This window comes from Sinohyriopsis cumingii, chromosome 7 (genome assembly GCF_028554795.1).
Source record: "Sinohyriopsis cumingii isolate HCF-2022 chromosome 7, ASM2855479v2, whole genome shotgun sequence".
Lineage (NCBI taxonomy): Eukaryota > Metazoa > Mollusca > Bivalvia > Unionida > Unionidae > Sinohyriopsis > Sinohyriopsis cumingii.
The window spans coordinates 116,071,852-116,091,384 of NC_142967.1; the positions used below are offsets into that span (position 1 = coordinate 116,071,852).

Consider the following 19,533-nt stretch of genomic DNA (forward strand, 5'->3'; position numbering starts at 1 on the left):
ACAGTACTTTATTACTAATAATGATGATAAAACTTTAAGTTATTTCAATGTTCATTTCCCTTGTCATATCTGATAAACTTTCCACAGAGGGATTTGACTGACCACGCTGTCATTGTGTAATCATCAACACAACCATCAGCAATCCTTTGGAAAATCAGTATTCCCACTGAAATTTTCAAATTTCCTACCCAATTACACGTTGAAATCACAAATATCCACCCATTTTGTAGTTATTGCGTCAACTGGATGTTGAAATAATCTACAAGACACAACGACACACTTTGTCGATACAAAATACAAGTATCGCATCTAAGGTGGCAGGGTCCAGTTTCGTAAATTGGCCCCTGGCAAATTTCTTAACTTAAGGCTATGGAGTGACTTTTTCAGCTATTTTTGTTTACTGTGTATAGATATGGATATATTTGTGAACTAGATGTTTCGGGCTTGTGTTGTTCTTGAAATTGATGTCAGACATGTACACCTTCCATAGCTGCTTTGCAGTATGTTGATAGTAAAATACCAATAGTCGGCTAGGAAGAAGAGCTAGCCTCCCATAGCAGTAGACACGTGGGTTCAAGGCAAGTAGAATATCTCAAAAACGGCTTGGATGACAACTATTCTGAATTGCATCAAACTGTTTAGTAGACAATGTTTTTAAAAATTTTCATCCAGGGAAAGGGCTTGCGTTTGCACTGTGAGCACCACATGCTGTCAAAAAAGGCCTTTGGATGTGAAAAATGCATGTATAAAATAGGGGTTGGGGTGCATCAACTTCTTCTGCTATGAACTGCCATTGACTTCTCTGGTAAAGTGAATAATATTCTTATGCTTTGTTTTAACATAGGTATCTAAAAATATGAACCTTTTTGACCTCACTTGGGTATTTGATTTTTTATGATTTTTTAAACTAGGTCGCTGATTGCGGCATTAAATTTGTACAGAAAAACTGGCCCCTGCCCCCTAACCCACGCGACACACTATTGACATCTGGTTCCAGAACGTGTCGCTATAAAACGACACTGGTTGCGGGTGGGGTGGGTGGACGAGGGGCAATATGCAGATATTATAAACTTCTGTAAGAGTGACTCTTTAACTTGAAGTTGTTTGCATTTGCTACGTGTACAATGGACAGAATGTTGCATACCACTAGGTTACTTTCATGTACTGTGGCTGAAATTTCTTTGGATATTGTACTTGCGGAAATATTACATGATCTAAACACACAACTAACCAAAACGACTGCTCCGTGTGCTTGAAAAATCTGCCTCATTCAGTCTAAAGTACACTGTATTTAGCAGTTAGTAAAATAAGGAAAATGAATTTTGCCAGACAAGACAATACCGGTTCTGAAAGCGCAATGAATGAATGAATTACTAAATATATTACAATGCAAAAGAAGTTACTCACTCTTTTTTTTTAAGAGTTTGCCTCTGTAATCCAGGAAGTGAAAATTATCAATCGGAGCTAGCAGTTTTTTGAACGCTGCACATCTGCAGTAAGGCGAAGCTACATATTCTAACACCCATACTACACCAATCAGTTATACACCAAAGTAAAGGAAATTACTATTCTTTTAACAATACCTAAGATATGCAAGCTTTTTTTCTTTAAATAGCCTTTAAAACCAGTGAGGAAACCGGAGAAATTATTTTTCTTTGAAAATCTAACCCTATGCAAAATACGAAACCTTTTGACCGCTAACTGTGTCGCACAAAGATACATACATACATACATACATAGCAGCAGAGGGGCATACATATATACATACATACATACATACATACATACATACATACATACATGCATACTTTTATGTTAGTAGTTATTTGAGATCTTGTTTCTTATACAAATAGATAGAAGAAAGAAAAAATATTTTAACCTTCAAATTAAGTGCAGGCAAATTTATCGACAGAGGTTGTAATATAAAAGTGACATGGAGAGAAATCTATTGACAGGAGTTCATTCTAAGCAAAGTTAAATGTAAGGAAACCTATTTACATGAGCACACTATAATATACATGAGTATATACTGACCTAAAATAACATCGAAATACACAGGTAAAAAATGACAGCAATCAGTGTTTGCTGGGCGTGGGATTAATATCACTAAGGTTTCCGACGTCCTTCTACTGGTCTAGCTACAATAACTTGATCCTCCACTGACGTTTTGATATCTCGACAAAGAAGGGGCGGTAATGTTACTACCAAATTCCCTCTACGTCTTGTTTACATAGCGTTCAATCGATTCATGTCTTAATCTAGGACGTTCACCCATGTCAGTAAAATGAATAAACGAAATCGATTTTACGTTAAAGGGATGATTTAAATAATACTACATAGTGGATTGATGCCCTCCATTATATCACTAAAAATCACAATAAAAGAATATATTCTGGGACAGATGAATTGGCACACTTTCGGTAAGCCAGGATTAAACTAATATTTCTGCTTCAGCGTCACAAAACAAACTATTTAGTCTACGAAACTCATACAACTTAGGCTTTATGTACACCAAATCTGACCAGTAATATTAGTAACAGGCTGATAATAACCTCAAAATGCTGTTTCACTGAGTAAAACTCTTATAACCCTCGAATTAGCGTTTCACTTAGTAAGGCCCCTATAACCCTCAAATTAGGATTACACTTAGTAAGTCCCGTCAAACTCTCGAATTAGTGTTTCACTTAGTAAGACTCCTATAACCCTCGAATTAGTGTTTCACTTAGTAAGGCCCGTATAACCTTCGAATTAGTGTTTCACTTCGTAAGGACCCTATAACCCTCAAATTAGGATTACACTTAGTAAGTCTTCCAAACTCTCGAATTAGTGGTTCACTTAGTAAGGCCCCAATAAAGCTCGAATTAGTGTTTCACTTAGTAAGACCCCTTTAAACCTCGAATTAGTGTTTCACTTAGTAAGGCCCTATAACCCTCAAATCAGTGTTTCACTTTGTAAGGCTCCTATAACCCTCGATTTAGGATTGCACTTAATAAGGCCCCTAAAACCCTCGAATTAGTGTTTCCTTTAGTAAGACCCATATAACACTCTAATTAGTGTTTCACTTAGTTTGGCCCTATAACCCTCAAATTAGTGTTTACTTTGTAAGGCTCATATAACCCTCGATTTAGAATTACACTAAGAAAGGCCCCTATAACCCTCGAATTAGTGTTTAACTTAGAATGGCCTATATAACCCTCAAATTAGTATTTCACTTAGTAAGGCCCCTTTAAACCTCGAATTAGTGGTTCATTTAGTAAGGCCCCAATAAACCTCGAATTAGTGTTTCACTTAGTAAGGCCCTATAACCCTTAAATAAGTGTTTCACTTTGTAAGGCTACTATAACCCTCGATTTAGGATTACACTTAGTAAGCCCCTATAACCCTTGAATTAGTGCTTCACTTAGTTAGGCCCATTTTATCCTCAAATTAGGATTACACTTAGTAAGGCCCCTGTAACTCTCAAATTAGTGTTTCACTTAGTAGGTCCCCTCTAAATCTCAAATTAGTGTTTCACTTAGTTAGCCCCATCACCCTCGAATTAGTGTTTCACTTAGTAAGGCCCCTATAACCCGCAGATTAGTGCCTCACTTAGTAAGGCCCCTATTACCCTTGAATTAGGATTACACTCAGCAAGACCCATATAACCTTCAAATTAGTGTTTCACTTAGTAAGGCTCCTCTAACCCTCAAATTAGTGTATCACTTTGTTAGGCCCCTATAACCCTTGAATTAGTGTTTCACTTAGTAAGGACATAATTTTGTTCTTAAGACGAGACAATTTAACAGCTGTCGTCAACAGACTTATAAATGGAAAGTTATGTAAATCATTAAAGAAGGAACACCCTTTTTCAGTGGAGTAGAATCTTGTAAGGATCTTACCACTGATTATATGATGTTTGTCCGTAAAAGGAAATATATGCAAACCTTCCACCACCCCGATCCTAAACACAATACGTTCTTCTTCAACAAGGAGTATAACTTTAAATAAGTATGAATTAAAGTTTCATTCCAGTTTCTGACAGAAGTAGCTTATAGATAATGACAGTGAATAAGGCATTACAAATGCCGTTCATAAAACCATCGATCGTAATTACCAAGAAAAAAGATAAAAACACAACAAGATCTTCAGTAACATCAAGCAGCAAAACTGAAAAGAACACGAAAACAAACTGAGGATTTACTCTTTTGCTTGCCCTTCAAGTTGACGTATGTAGCTTGCTTCGTCTCACAGCTCTGATGAGGAAGGGCTTCGGGGAATAGGTAATTCCCAGAATTCCCGTCAGTTCTGGAGGATTTTCGCCCTCCATGGGAAGAAATTCAAATTCCTTAATTAGCGCTGTTAGGAAAAGAAATAACTCCATACGAGCTACACTTTCTCCGAGGCACACACGCCTTCCGATGGAGAATGGAATATGCTCCTCGGGCTTTGTTATGTGACCCTCTGCATCTAAATACCTTTCTGGTCGGAAAACGTATGGATCTGTAAAAATTGAAGGATCGTGTAGTACAGAATCAAGATTTACAAGGATTGTTGTTCCTCTGGGAATGCGGTATCCCCGAAATAGGATTTCCTTCGAGACGGCGTGGGGTACTGCAAGGGGAGCCAAAGGATAGACCCTCATTATTTCTAAGATGGTAGCCTCTAAGTATGGAAGATATTCTCTATCTTTCAAATTTGGTAGTCTTTCTCTTCCAACTACTTGATCTATCTCCTCGAAGCACTTCTTCTGAATCTCTGGAAAATGGAGAAAATGAAGCAATGTCCATCTTATGCTTGTCGCCGTTGTTTCGCTTCCAGCACCAAATAAATCTCCGATCATTATGTGCAATTGCTTATCAGTAAATGTGGAAGGTTTGCCTGCCTTTTCTATCTCATACGCCTCTGAGATATAGAGGTCGATGAAGTCCCGCGCAATCCCTTCCTTGTAAGTAATCTTATGCTCCAGATACATATCTTCATAGAACTTTCTAACTTTGTTTGAAATATCTTTCATATGTCTCATTTTTAAAGGATCTCCAGGCAAATACTGCAGGAAAGGAAAACAGTTGACCATAACACTTGCATTGCCCAGAATTTTCGATGCTTGATCTATTGTATCTAGAAGATCTCTAAAACTGGCATCTGTATGCTTGAATCTTTTCCCAAATACGATCTGTGAGACAACATTTGCAACGCATGTATTTACTATGCCTTTAGTTTGGAAAGGCTGACCATTTTGTTCTTCGAAAATTTTTACCAATTCTTGAGCTTCCTCCAATATATTCTGTTCGAATGACGAGCGCCCAAATCCGAACTCATGCAACGCGTTCATAGCAAATCGACGATGTTCCTTCCATTTGTCTCCAGAGATAAATATTAGTCCGTTATTTTCGTTCAGCGTCTCTGAAAGGAAGTTTATCGGTCTGTCTGAAAATAGGCGACCATTTTGAACCAGAGCCTCCTTGATGGTGCTGTAATCGTTTATAACGATCATAAGTTGACTTCCCATATAAAAGCTATAAATGTCTCCATATTGAATCCGAAGTCTCCGGAAATACTCGAGAACATCCTTGTTAACAATGGAAAGAAGGTTACCAAAAATCGGAAGCACAGGCTTTGGGTACGGTGGAATGTCAGTAGGCCATTTGGTTAGGTAGCGAATAAACAAAAGCACAAAGAAGAATACCAGCATCGTGGTTACGTTGACAACTTGTAATAAATCTTCAAACATGATGAACAATTCTGGATAACTTACAATTGTACTTTATACGCATATGATTCCCCGTTCACAATTTCAGGCGCAATGGTCTTGTCACATGAAAGTGGAACTCAGTAAATGAGAGGTAATCCCGTACTTAACATAAAACGAAGCTTACTGGTTTTTATACACTTCTTTCTCCCTATGTAGCAACGTCATGCTATGTAGTATTTATACAAACTGGCTTCAGGTACTTCTGTACTGAACACCGCACCAAGCTTACAGGTTTACCTATTCCCCCTTTACAGTACTGGAAATTCTATGCAATCTTGATATAAGTCGGTGAGTACACACCATAAACAAGTTCCTATACAGCAGGGGTCTCAAACTCACGGCCCGCCACGCCATATAATGTGGCCCGCAAAATGATTGGCATCACAAGTGTCAAGTGAAATAACAAAGGTGCGGCCCTTGGTCTATCGAAAATGCCCTCATGCGGCCCTCAGGGTGGTTTGAATTTGAGACCCCTGCTATACAGGGGCTAATCTATAAATATAAAAGGTGAGGGTTGGAACATAAACAAGTAGGTTAGGGGTCTGTGGGACAAATTCCCTAATGGGTGCCCAGGGCACGATATCCTGAAGCCCCTGCAAATCTAAGCTTTCCTTGGCTTAATTTAACATCCAAGTGTTACAAAGGAACGTTTTGGTTGTTTTTTGCCTATTAATTAGGTAATTATAGATTGTGGTTTTCAAGACATTCTCGTTCTTGATCCCGTCTGGCTTGATGTCATCAGAAAATTTATGGCGAAAGCGTGACGTATATCGATTACCATGCCCACACGAGGTCGGAGTTTTTACACTCTATTAGACAAGAGTTTAATCTCTTATCAGAGTTCTAACTAAATAGGTAGTCTTATTTTGATGATTTTTCCCTTTATTCTATCTCTATTGGTATAACCTCTCGTTATAGTATAGAATGTTTACAATTCTCAAGCTGAAAACGGGAAGTATTGGGAAACATGAGTGTGTACAAGTTTGCTTAGACGAAAACTATGGTACTACTTTGAGATATATTTACAGCTAACTTCAGACACGCGTACAGCTCACATACAGTACACTATTCATAAATGTGTTTCCGTTTCGTTTTCTTCGGTGTGGGGAGGCATTGGATTATGGACCCATTTAATGTGGGATTTCCCATATGACCTCCTATCGACAGCGCACGGTAATATATGAACCATTTTAACTTGGAATTTTCCATTGACTCCATACCTTCCACCGCATATAAAATCTCAGGCTTAATTGTAAACCCCTTATGAGCCCCACGTGTACTCTAGATGTAAAAACTCCCTCACACTGCATAATTTCGGGGCGAAACTGTCCTATACTGCATCATTGCAGGGACTTGGATTTCCGGAAATCTAAAGAAAGTTGAGTTTGCAAAATTCAATATGTTGAGAATGCCATCGTTTAGCGTTTAGTTAAAAATCTTTTTAACACTGACAGTTCCTCTGATATTATTTTAGCAAAATGCAGAATGAAATCTTCTTACTTCGTTGCGTAAGTATTATTAGTAGTATTGTGCCGATGGCCTAAGTGGTTAGAGCGCCCGCCTCGGATGCGGGAGGTCGCGGGTTTGAAACCCGGCCGAGTCCTACTAAATACTTTTTTAAATGGTACTAGCAAAAGAAGTTAGTGTTAGAACTGTTTAAAAGGTTAGTGTTAGGACTGAGTGGGACATGATGCTACACGTCTACATCGTACGTGACATCACTATAAACCGCCACACTGCAGACATCGTAGCCATATGACTAAAATTGTTAAAGCTACGTTAAAAATCAAACAACACACACACACACACACACATACAATCAGTAGTAAACATCTAATCTAATAATTAGTACCAATAATTACTATACTTCAGACGCAATGCCTAATTCTGAAAATGAAAGTAGCTGAGAAAAACTAATGGAAAATGAAAGAAAGGGTTTTTAAAAAAAAAGAATTTTTGGATTACTAATTTCAATAACTTTCATGTTTTCAAACTTACTAAAAGTCATTGACAAATCAATTTAATAAGTATTTTTTTAATATATATTATTATTTAAGCTCTCAAGGACACCCCACCCCCGCCTCTAAAAAGAAACAGACTACCGTTCCGTTATGTAACAATCTTTCCACCTATATAATTATCTCAATTTTGATATTTCACAATATTGCTAAAAAAAAACAATAGCACTGTAAGTAATGAGAGAATGCATCCAGGTTGCATTTAAAGTCCCTTTTTTCAGCAGAAATAATTCCTTTATGTTCTTTGGATTTCATGTTGGATCCTCCAAGTTTATTTTCGTTCATTATGGAGTATTTTGACGCTGTTGTCCGTTAAGACCACGGAAAATAGAACGCGTTGTATTATCTCCCCTTATCCCCCCAAAATAAAATTTAATTTCCTGTCAGTTTCATTGTGCTTTTGCTTCTAACAACTATTTAGAGTAAAATATAACAATTTAATAAAAGCGTTAATGACAGTGCAAGGGATATTAGCAGTATACCTCGTGAACTTAACAAAAGAGTTTGTATGACTGTTTCAAGTCTTTTCATTTGAATATTTACCATTAACCAGAAGACTAAAAATTAGGAAAACTCGTAGTTAAAAGAAGAACCAAAAAAAAAAAAAATGGTTCGATAATGAATGATTTTCTTACATGAGACTGTTGTGCCCCAAAGTTAGAGAAATTAAATCTTATCATGGCATTGATAGTGAGAATTAAATTAGCATCACGGCATTGACAGTGAAAAGTTCTAATCATAATATTGACAGTGACATAAACAGTTAGAAATTAAATCTCACTGTGGCATTGACAGTGAGAGTTAAAGTCAGTTCAAGGCATTGAAAGTGAAAATTTAAGTCTCACCATGGTATTGACAATGAGGATTTTCAGGCATAGTACCAACCCTTTTGTCTCATGCCCATTGGTCTCTCTCTCTCTCTCTCTCTCTCTCTCTCTCTCTCTCTCTCCTTTTGTTACTTTATGGTTTTCTCGATAGTAATGTTAAAGGCACATTAGTCCATCCAGCGTGGTGGTAGGGAAAGGTGGGAAAGACCTGGGGTGAGATAGCAAACATAAGGTCGATGGTGGCGCTCTACACTTTCTCATCTGCATAGTATTAGATTTTTAAAGAAAAAGAATTTCCTCTGGGCTTCCTCACCAGTTATACTGGTTACTTTTAAAGACCTTGTATATCTTAACTGCTAAAGATAGTGTCCTTTAGACTCATTCAGACTGATTTTTTTAACACAGGATTAAAGCCATTTTAGCTAGCTGTGTGCTTAGATCATGTACAGTTTCCATAAGTACAATATCCAAAGAAATTTCAGACAAAGTACATAAAAGTAACATAGAGGTATTCCAACATTCTCTTCACTGCGCATGCTGCAAATGTAAACCAATTCACCTTCTTACACCCGCCACTTTCCCAGAAGTTCATAATATCTGTAAATAGCCCCCTATTCCAACAAAATTCGCATGTCACACACACACACACACAAGCAAGTTAATACCTTGTCTGCTGCGCCACTCGTGGAAAATGTTGCATTGTTTATAACACACAAGCAAATACACCCAATGTTGCTTGGGAAAACGAATATTTCTATTATTAGAAGACACCGTCCTTGAGTTCTATTTTGATACTGGTTTCACTTGCTTTTAATCCCACAAGTAATGATTTATTGTGTTAGCTTTGTGTCAGTACCCTAACATACGCCAGCATCCTCCAATACCTAATGACCGTGCACTACATTCGACTTGACACTTATCCGCCTTTTCCATGTGTACACAAAAACTGTTGTTCGCGTTTTGTTTGTTTCTTTTTTAAATCAGAAACAAATATTGCAGGGAAACTATTTTACTTTTATAGAATTTCCATATTGTTTGTCAATTAACGGCTGTCATTTGTACTTGTAAATTTGTTGTACTTCTAGAAATATTCACAACTGAAATTATGAACTAGAAATGGGGATTTGACTATTTTGTCCCTGGTTGTATCGCTATTTAATGTACTCTGTGCTCTGTACAAAAGAAAATCAGACATAGAAATGTGTTTTTTTTTCAAAGAGCACACGTGACCAACAGTTGAAAAGAAGAACTATTAATCTCCAGCTCAGATTTGTCTGAAAGTGACAAATTACATACATACATACATACATACATACATACATTTCGAGAAAAAAGTAGCTAACTAGTCGGATAAAAATGTATTACTTGTGAGCAGACATATATTCCTGTCTATGGGAGGGTATTTCATGTAGCAGACATATATTCCTGTCTATAGGAGGGTATTTCATGTAGCAGACATATTCCTGTCTATAGGAAGGTATTTCATGTAGCAGACATATATTCCTGTCTATAGGAAGGTATTTCATGTAGCAGACATATATTCCTGTCTATAGGAAGGTATTTCATGTCCATTATATATTCATTTCATATTAATTAGACGTCATTGTCCATTCCACTAGAGGACAGCTTTTAGCGCTCACTAAGGATTAGTTCGACCGGCTTTGATGGCACCAAGAGCAGTTGCACTTTGTGTCCAATATGCTCACTGTTCTTGGGGTAAAACCGGAACGACCTGCAAAACTGAAGAAAAAAATAGCTGCATCAGTTTAATCAAATGTACATATCAACAGTGAAGGCTACATCACAAAAAAATCCTTGAGCTATAAAAAGGTAATAAACGGAGACCAAGTTATTGCCATATTGACAGTGAGGGCTACATCACCCAAATCCTAAAGCTATGAAAAGGTCATAACAGGAGACCAAGTCATTGCCATGTTGACAGTGAAGGCTACATCACACAAACCCTGAAGCTATGAAAAGGTCATAACAGGAGACCAAGTCATTGCCATATCGACACTGAAGGCTACATCACCCAAACCCTGAAGCTATGAAAAGGTCATAACAGGAGACCAAGTCATTGCCATATCGACACTGAAGGCTACATCACACAAACCCTGAAGCTATGAAAAGATCATAACAGGAGACCAAGTCATTGCCATATCGACACTGAAGGCTACATCACCCAAACCCTGAAGCTATAAAAAGGTCATAACAGGAGACCAAGTCATTGCCATATCGACACTGAAGGCTACATCACCCAAACCCTGAAGCTATAAAAAGGTCATAACAGGAGACCAAGTCATTGCCATATCGACACTGAAGGCTACATCACCCAAACCCTGAAGTTATAAGAAGGTTATAACCGGAGACCAAGTCATTGAAATATCGACACTGAAGGCGACAACACACAAACAATGAAGTTATAAAAAAGTTATAACCGGAGACCAAGTCATTGCCATACCGACAGTGATGGCTACATCACCCTAACCAAAAAGTTATAAAAAGGTTATAACCGGAGATCAAGTCATTGCCACATCGACAGTGAACGCTACATCACCAAAACCAAAAAGTTATTCAAAGATTATAACCGGACACCAAGTCATTGCCATATAGACAGTGAAGGGTACTTCAGCCAAATCAAAAAGTTATAAAGAGGTAATAACCGGAGACTAAGTCATTGCCATATCGACAGTAAAGGCTACATCACCCAAACTGAAAAGTTTTAAAAAGGTTATAACCGGAGGCCAAGTCATTGCCATATAGACTGTGAAGTCTACATCACCCAAACCGAAAAGCTTTAAAATGGTTATAACCGGAGACCAAGTCATTGCCATATGGATAGTGAAGAGTAGTGAAGTGGGGCGGTATAGCCTCGAGGGGACTTTAATGTTAAAACAGGGTATATGGAATATAGCAACAAGGGGAATTTAACATGGGGAAATTTAAGAGGGAGTGAATGGGGAATGGAACATAGCAACAAGGGATTGGGCCACTCTAGGGACAAGGGGGACTTACCATTACAAACAGGGTATATTCACTCTGGGGACAATGGCAATTGAACATGGTGGGTCTGTCTAGGGACAATGGAAATTGAACATGGTGGGTCTCTCTAGGGACAATGGAAATTGAACAGAGGAAATGGATAGAACACAGACAATAGACAAGAGACATTTCTTTTTTTTAAAAATTAGGCATGAAAGTCAATTTCTTTTCGAGACATAGGAGGGGCCCTGACAAGGGCCTTTGGGTTCTTCTTCTTCTGCTTCTTCTAATTTCTCCATTTTTTCCACCAGTTCCTGACTTTCTCCATTATTCCTTTCTTCTTCTTCTTTTCCGTGTCCGGCATCCATTCGGGGTGACCCATGGCTCTAAATTTCTCTTGGATCTTGATCCAGATGTTATTCAATTGGTCAAACTCCAATTTCTTCTTTCTATTTTTATCTTCCTTTCTTTCTTTTGACCATTTTTCTTTGATCTTCTTTACCTCTACCTCCATCACTTTTCTCATTAATTCCTCTCCTTTCTTCAGTCTGTCCAGGCCTCTCTGCACATAAGAACACTCGGTCCCATACAACATATCTTCAAGAAAGCACCTGACTTTCCTTGCATTGTCAAGTGCTTCCTTTAAGCTTCCCACTCTGACATAGGGGGATTCATCATACATCTCAACCTCTTTTCCTCCTCTTCTATCGTTCCTGCTACCACGTCTTTTGCTATGTTCAGGCTATTCGCATAGTCCAGGTACTCTGCTATCTTCCATTCTTTTTCTAGTCTCTCCACTACATAGATAGCATCCATTATCCAATAGTAAATATGTACCAAATCATTGAAAAACTCCGTTGAAGCCACCATCTTCGTTGTCTTTATTCGGTAGAATGGCGCGAACGACGAACGCTATGAATTCTTTTATGAAAAGCACGGACGTGAAGGAAAACATCCCCTCCTTTTCTCTTATCATATTTATATACTATTCACACAAAGGTGATGAGCCATATAATCGAACCTCATTATATACTATCCACACACGTCAAGCAGCAAAAAAAAGAATAACTAAAATCTACTATTCACACACGTAAAGCAGCAAAACAAACACTTACTTTACTATCCACAAACCCCATTATATACTACCCACACACACGCGAAGCAGCCAAAACTAAACACTCATCTACTATCCACACACGCGGGGAAGCCAAATCAAACCCCAAATCTACAATTCACACATGCCAAGAAGCATAAACATAACCACCATTTACCATCCACACACGCGGAGATGACAAATTAAACCCCAAAATCCACCATCCACACATGCCAAGAAGCAGAAACAAACCCACCTTTTACCATCCATACACGCGGACATGACAAATCAAACCCAAAAATCTACCATCCACACACGAGGAATAGCCAAATCAAACCCTAACTATACTATCCATACACGCTGAGAAGCAAAAACATAACCACAATTTATATCCACACACGAGAAGAAGCCAAATCAAACCCAAAATTTACTATCCACACACGCTGAGAAGCTAAAAACAACCCAAATCTACTATTCACACACGCGAGAAACCAAAATCAAACCCCAAACTCTACTATCCACACACGCTGAGAAGTAAAAACATAACCCAAATCTACTATCCACAAACGCGAAGAAGCCAAAACATAACCACCAATATACTATCCACACACGCGAAGAAGCAAACAAATCTTACTTTACTATCCACAAACCCTATTATATACTATCCACACACGCGAAGGAGCCAAAACTAAACACTCATCTACCATCCACACACGCGAAGAAGCCAAATCAAACCCCTAAGTATACTATCCACACACGGGGGAAGCTAAAACATAACCACAATATACTATCCACTCACGCGCAGCAGCCAAATCAAACCCCAAACTCTACTATCCACACAAGGGAGATGCTAAAAACATAACCATAATCTACTATTCACCCACGGGAAGAAGCCAAATAAAACCCAAAAATCTACCATCCACACACGCCAAGAAGCAGAAACAAACCCATCATTTACTATCCACACACGCAAGATGCCAAATCAAACCCAAACTCTACTATCCACACACGAGAAGAATCCAAATCAAACCCAACCTATACTATCCACACACGCCAAGAAGCAGAAACAAACCCATCATTTACTATCCAAACACGCGGAGAAGCCAAATCAAACTCCAAACTCTACTATCCATACACGGGAGAAGCTAAAAACATAATCACAATTTACTATCCACACACTTGAAGAAGCTAAAAGCTAACCCATAATCTACCATTCACCCGCCAAGAAGCAAAACAAACACTTACTTTACTATCCACTAACCCCATTATATACCATCCACACACACAGGAGAAGCTTAAAACATAACCACAATCTACTATCCACACACGCGGAGAAGCCAAATCAAACCCCAAACTCTGCTATCCACACACGGGAGAAGCTAAAATCATAACCACAATCTACTATCCACACACGCGGACAAGTCAAATTAAACCCCAAACTCTACTATCCACACACGAGAAGAAGCCAAATCAAACCCAAACTATACTATTCACACACGCCAAGAAGCAAAACAAACTCTTACTTTACTATCAACAAACCCCATTATATACCATCCACACACACGGGAGAAGCTAAAACCATTACCACAGTCTACTATTCACACACCCGGAGAAGCCAAATCAAACCCCAAACTCTACTATTCACACACGGGAGAAGCTGAAAACATAACCACAATCTACTATCCAAACACGCGGAGAAGCCAAATCAAACCCCAAACTCTACTATCCACACACCGGAGAAGCTGAAAACGTAACCACAATCTACTATCCACACACGCGGAGAAGCCAAATCAAACCCCAAACTATACTATTCACACACGGGAGAAGCTAAAAACATAACCACAATTTACTATCTAGACACGCGGAGAAACCAAATCAAACCCCAAAATATACTATCCACACACGCGCAGAAGCCAAATCAAACCCAAAATCTACTATCCACACACGCGAAGGAGTAAAATCAAGCCCACATTTTACTATCCATACACGCGAAGGTACAATAACTAACCACTAAATATACTATCCACACACGAAGAAGCAAAATCAAACACAAAATTTACCATCCACACAGAAGGGAAGGTTAAATAACCACACACTCTACTATCCATACAAACGTACGTGAGCGCTTACAAAACCCAATAATTTAATATCCACACAAACGTATGTGAGCGCTTACAAAACACAATAATCTGCTATCCACACAACCGAAGGAGCAAAATTATAACCATAATCTACTATCCACACATGGGAAGAAGCCAAATTAAACCCATATTCTACTATCCACACACGTGGAGAAGCGAACAACTAAACACACATTTACCAGACAGCTTGGATTATCATCCCTGAGGTTCACTGTACTTTAGTTTATTTACTTTGCACAAGCCCCAAATTCACTAGTTTGAAAGGGAAAAAAATAACAAAAACTGACACCCGGTACTGTAACACTTCTGTCTCTATTGATGGTCGCTACACTACTTGCCCTGAATTTACAACCAAACACTGTGTTACACATTGTAAGTGACTTCATTGGCTAACCGATATTTTCCACCGCCTTAGCTTCAAATTGGTTTCCCTTGTTATAAAACTGACACTCGGTACTGTAACACTTCTGTCTCTATTGATGTGAGTGTGCTTGTCAGAATGTTTAAGTAAGATTAAAAATGTTTGACAGTTTCAAAACGCGAACCAGTACTGTGGCCGTTTAATAGTTCATGTGGCAAGAAGAAATGGTACAATACGCAACGAAGGGATTGTAAGTTTACACTCCAATCCATCTGTACTGCAATGGTAACAACGCTCTTGCATTCGCATTATTTTGCCACACTACCTTAGAAAAAAACAATGCATCACTCATTATATATTAAATTGATGAATGAATGAAAACAATAAACATTTTTCACATATAATGTAGTTTATTTTTGGTTCTGTTATTTTTTGCGGTATTCCAGGACAAAGATTATGAAGATAACCATACATTATATGTGAAAAATGTTTATTGTTTTCATTCATTTCATCAATTTCATAAAAAGTGATATTTATTTTCGACTGATCGCTTAACATTTTCCTGTATATCCCAAATTTAAGAGATGTCCTGTGTTTCGCAGCACACGCTACCAACAATGTTGCAAAGTTTTCACAAATCTAAGGGCGGGAAGAAAAAACCAGCAGCACCGAAACGCGCCTTGTTCTATCCTCAGTCTAAACTGAGAGAATATAGGAAGAACATTGTTACATTTTTTCTGAACCCTTGTTTTGGCTTTAGTGATTCAGAGTTAACCATAGGCAGAGTTATACAGTGCAATGTCACTTGCTTCATTCTTGAAAAAGCCGTGCGATTGTTTTATTTCTGAAAAACTGTAAATCTAGTGTTAGAAGAAAAAAATTCCGTGACATTTTGCAGTGCCAAAATAGGATTAGGTTAAGATACCAGAATTGTGCAAACTCAAGCTTTTATTTTATCCAAAGATTTACTGATGGAAGAAAAAAAATCATTCTACAATTTTTTAGAGTGTAAACTTTTGAAAAACATGACATGACAAACGGAACAGTTCGCGTAATTATGGTGACTAATGATCACAATTTTGGAGAGGTATCTTCAAACGGAAACATATTCCATTAGGGTATAAATTAAAACTACAATGACGGAGAGAGAGAGAGAGAGAGAGAGAGAGAGAAGTATTTCCTACTTTAAAAATATCAGGACACGTACGTTTGTTTTTATGGTATATTTTCCTTATGAAAGTTTCAAAGAAACACACATTCCACTTACATAAGATAAGATAAGAATTCTTTATTTCAGACTACATAGTCCATACATCTAAATTAAAATATAGATATAAAGTAAAATCACTGAAAACATAAAAAAACATATCGAACATAACATAATCACATCCATAGAAAAAAATACACCCTTAAAAAAATATCACAAGAGTGAACTGAAGACGCATGTGATTAAAGAGTGACCACAGAAAAGTACATCCAAATAAGTCGAGATATTTTTCGTAACATGCCTAGCATAATTTCAATGAGTCGCCCATGGCATGATCGTTTGTGTGTTAGTTTAACTGCTTGTGGAGTGACTAATGGTCAGGTACAGAAAAACGCGTCTGATCATCTCGCGGCGCGAACAACAAGTGAAACCAATTTGAAGCTAAGGCGGTGGAAAATATCGGTTAGCCAGTGAAGTCACTTACAATGTGTAACACATTGTTTGGTTGTAAATTCAGGGCAAGTAGTGTAGCGACCAGCCGCAGAATAAAAAAAAAAACACGTCCGATCTTGTCACTGTGCGAAAAGGTACTGAAGTCAATTCGAAGCGAACGCGGTAAAAAAATAAGTATAGCCAATGAAATCGTTTATAATGAGTGATGCATTGTTTTTTTCTAAGGTAGTGTGGCAAAATAATGCCAACGCAAGAGCGTTGTTACCATTGCAGTGCAGACAGATTGGAGTGTAAACTTACAATCCCTTCGTTGCGTATTGTACCATTTCTTCTTGCCACATCAAATATTAAACGGCCACAGTACTGGTTCGCGTTTTGAAACTGACAAACATTTTTAATCTTACTCAAGCATTTTGACAAGCACACTCACATCAATAGAGACAGAAGTGTTACAGTACCGGGTGTCAGTTTTTGTTATTTTTTTTTCCTTTCAAACTAGTGAATTTGGGGCATGTGCAAAGTAAATAAACTAAAGTACAGTGAACCTCAAGGATGATAATCCAAGCTGTCTGGTAAATGTGTGTTTAGTTGTTCGCTTCTCCACGTGTGTGGATAGTAGAATTTGGGTTTAATTTGGCTTCTTCCCATGTGTGGATAGTAGATTATGGTTATAATTTTGCTCCTTCGGTTGTGTGGATCGTAGATTATTGTGTTTTGTAAGCGCTCACGTACGTTTGTGTGGATATTAAATTATTGGGTTTTGTAAGCGCTCACGTACGTTTGTGTGGATAGTAGAGTGTGTGGTTATTTAACCTTCCCTTCTGTGTAGATGGTAAATTTTGTGTTTGATTTTGCTTCTTCGTGTGTGGATAGTATATTTAGTGGTTAGTTATTGTACCTTCGCGTGTATGGATAGTAAATTGTGGGCTTGATTTTGCTCCTTCGCGTGTGTGGATGGTAGATTTGGGGTTTGATTTTGGCTTCTGCGCGTGTGTGGATAGTAGATTTTGGGGTCTGATTTGGTTTCTCCGCGTGTGTGGATAGTAAATTGTGGTTATGTTTTTAGCTTCTCCCGTGTGTGAATAGTACAGTTTTGGGTTTGATTTGGCTTCTCCGCGTGTGTGGATAGTAGACTGTGGTTATGTTTTCAGCTTCTCCCGTGTGTGGATAGTAGAGTTTGGGGTTTGATTTGGCTTCTCCGCGTGTGTGAATAGTAGATTGTGGTAATGGTTTTAGCTTCTCTCGTGTGTGTGGATAGTATATAATGGGGTTTGTGGATAGTAAAGTAAGAGTTTGCTTTGCTTCTTGGCGTGTGTTAATAGTATAGTTTGGGTTTGATTGGGCTTCTTCTCATGTGTGGATGGTAGAGTTTGGGGTTTGATTTGGCTTCTTCTCGTGTGTGGATAGTAGAGTTTGGAGTTTGATTTGGCTTCTCCACGTGTTTGGATAGTAAATGGTGGGTTTGTTTCTGCTTCTTGGCGTGTGTGGATAGTATAGTTTGGGTTTGATTTGGATTCTTCTCGTTTGTGGATAGTAGAGTTTGGGTTTGATTTGGCAGCTTGCGTGTGCGTATAGTAAATGATGGATTTGTTTCTGCTTCTTGGCGTGTGTGGATGGTAGATTTTTGGGTTTTATTTGGCTTCTTCTTATGGGTGAGCAGTAGTTTATGGTTATGTTTTTAGCTTCTCCGGTGTGTGGATAGTAGAGTTTTGGGTTTGATTTGGCTGCTGCGCGTGTGTGGATAGTAGATTGTGGTTATGTTTTAGCTTCTCCCGTGTGTGGATAGTATACTTAGGGGTTTGATTTGGCTTCTTCGCGTGTGTGGATGGTAGATGAGTGTTTAGTTTTGGCTCCTTCGCGTGTGTGGTTAGTATATAACAGGGTTTGTGGATAGTAAAGTAAGAGTTGTTTTGCTTCTTCGCGTGTGTGGATAGTATATTGGTGGTTATGTTTTGGCTTCTTCGCGTGTGTGAATAGTAGATTTGGGTTAGGTTTTTGCTTCTCAGCGTGTGTGGATAGTAGGGTTCGGGGTTTGATTTGGCTTCTCGCGTGTGTGGATAGTAGATTGTGGTTATGTTTTTAGCTTCTGAGCGTGTGTGGATAGTATATTTTGAGTTTGATTCGGCTTCTTCTCGTGTGTGGATAGTAGATTTGGGTTGTTTTTAGCTTCTCAGCGTGTGTGGATAGTAAATTTTGGGTTTGATTTGGCTTCTTCTCGTGTGTGGATATAAATTGTGGTTATGTTTTTGCTTCTCAGAGTGTAGGGATAGTATAGTTAGGATTTGATTTGGCTATTCCTCGTGTGTGGATTGTAGATTTTGGGGTTTGATTTGACATCTCCGCGTGTGTGGATGGTAAATGATGGGTTTGTTTCTGCTTCTTGGCATGTATGTACGGTAGATTTTGGGGTTTAATTTGTCATCTCCGCGTGTGTGGATGGTAAATGGTGTTTATGTTTATGCTTCTTGGCATGTGTGAATGGTAGATTTTGGTGTTTGATTTGGCATCTCCGCGTGTGTGGATAGTAGATTTGGGGTTTGATTTGGCTTCCCCGCGTGTGTGGATAGTAGATGAGTGTTTAGTTTTGGCTGCTTCGCGTGTGTGTGGATAGTATATAATGAGGTTTGTGGATAGTAAAGTAAGAGTTTGTTTTGCTGCTTTACGTGTGTGAATAGTAGATTTGGGTTATGTTTTTGCTGCTTGACGTGTGTGGATAATAT

General features: G+C 38.4%; 1 protein-coding gene and 1 pseudogene across 1 annotated transcript in view; both read right to left on the reverse strand.

Annotated features, from left to right (window-relative positions):
- Positions 1 to 1,886: 1,886 nt before the first annotated feature.
- LOC149795979 (cytochrome P450 2U1 pseudogene) lies at positions 1,887 to 6,091 on the reverse strand (annotated as a pseudogene).
- A 3,721-nt stretch (positions 6,092 to 9,812) lies between these two features.
- The window catches only part of LOC149795980 (cholesterol side-chain cleavage enzyme, mitochondrial-like), a 46,491-nt gene continuing 36,770 nt past the window's right edge, over positions 9,813 to 19,533 (reverse strand). The window contains exon 13 of the mRNA XM_089964159.1: positions 9,813 to 10,316. Coding sequence (XP_089820285.1) covers positions 10,206 to 10,316 — 111 coding nt within the window. The 3' untranslated portion in view covers positions 9,813 to 10,205. The remainder of the gene's footprint in view (positions 10,317 to 19,533) is intronic.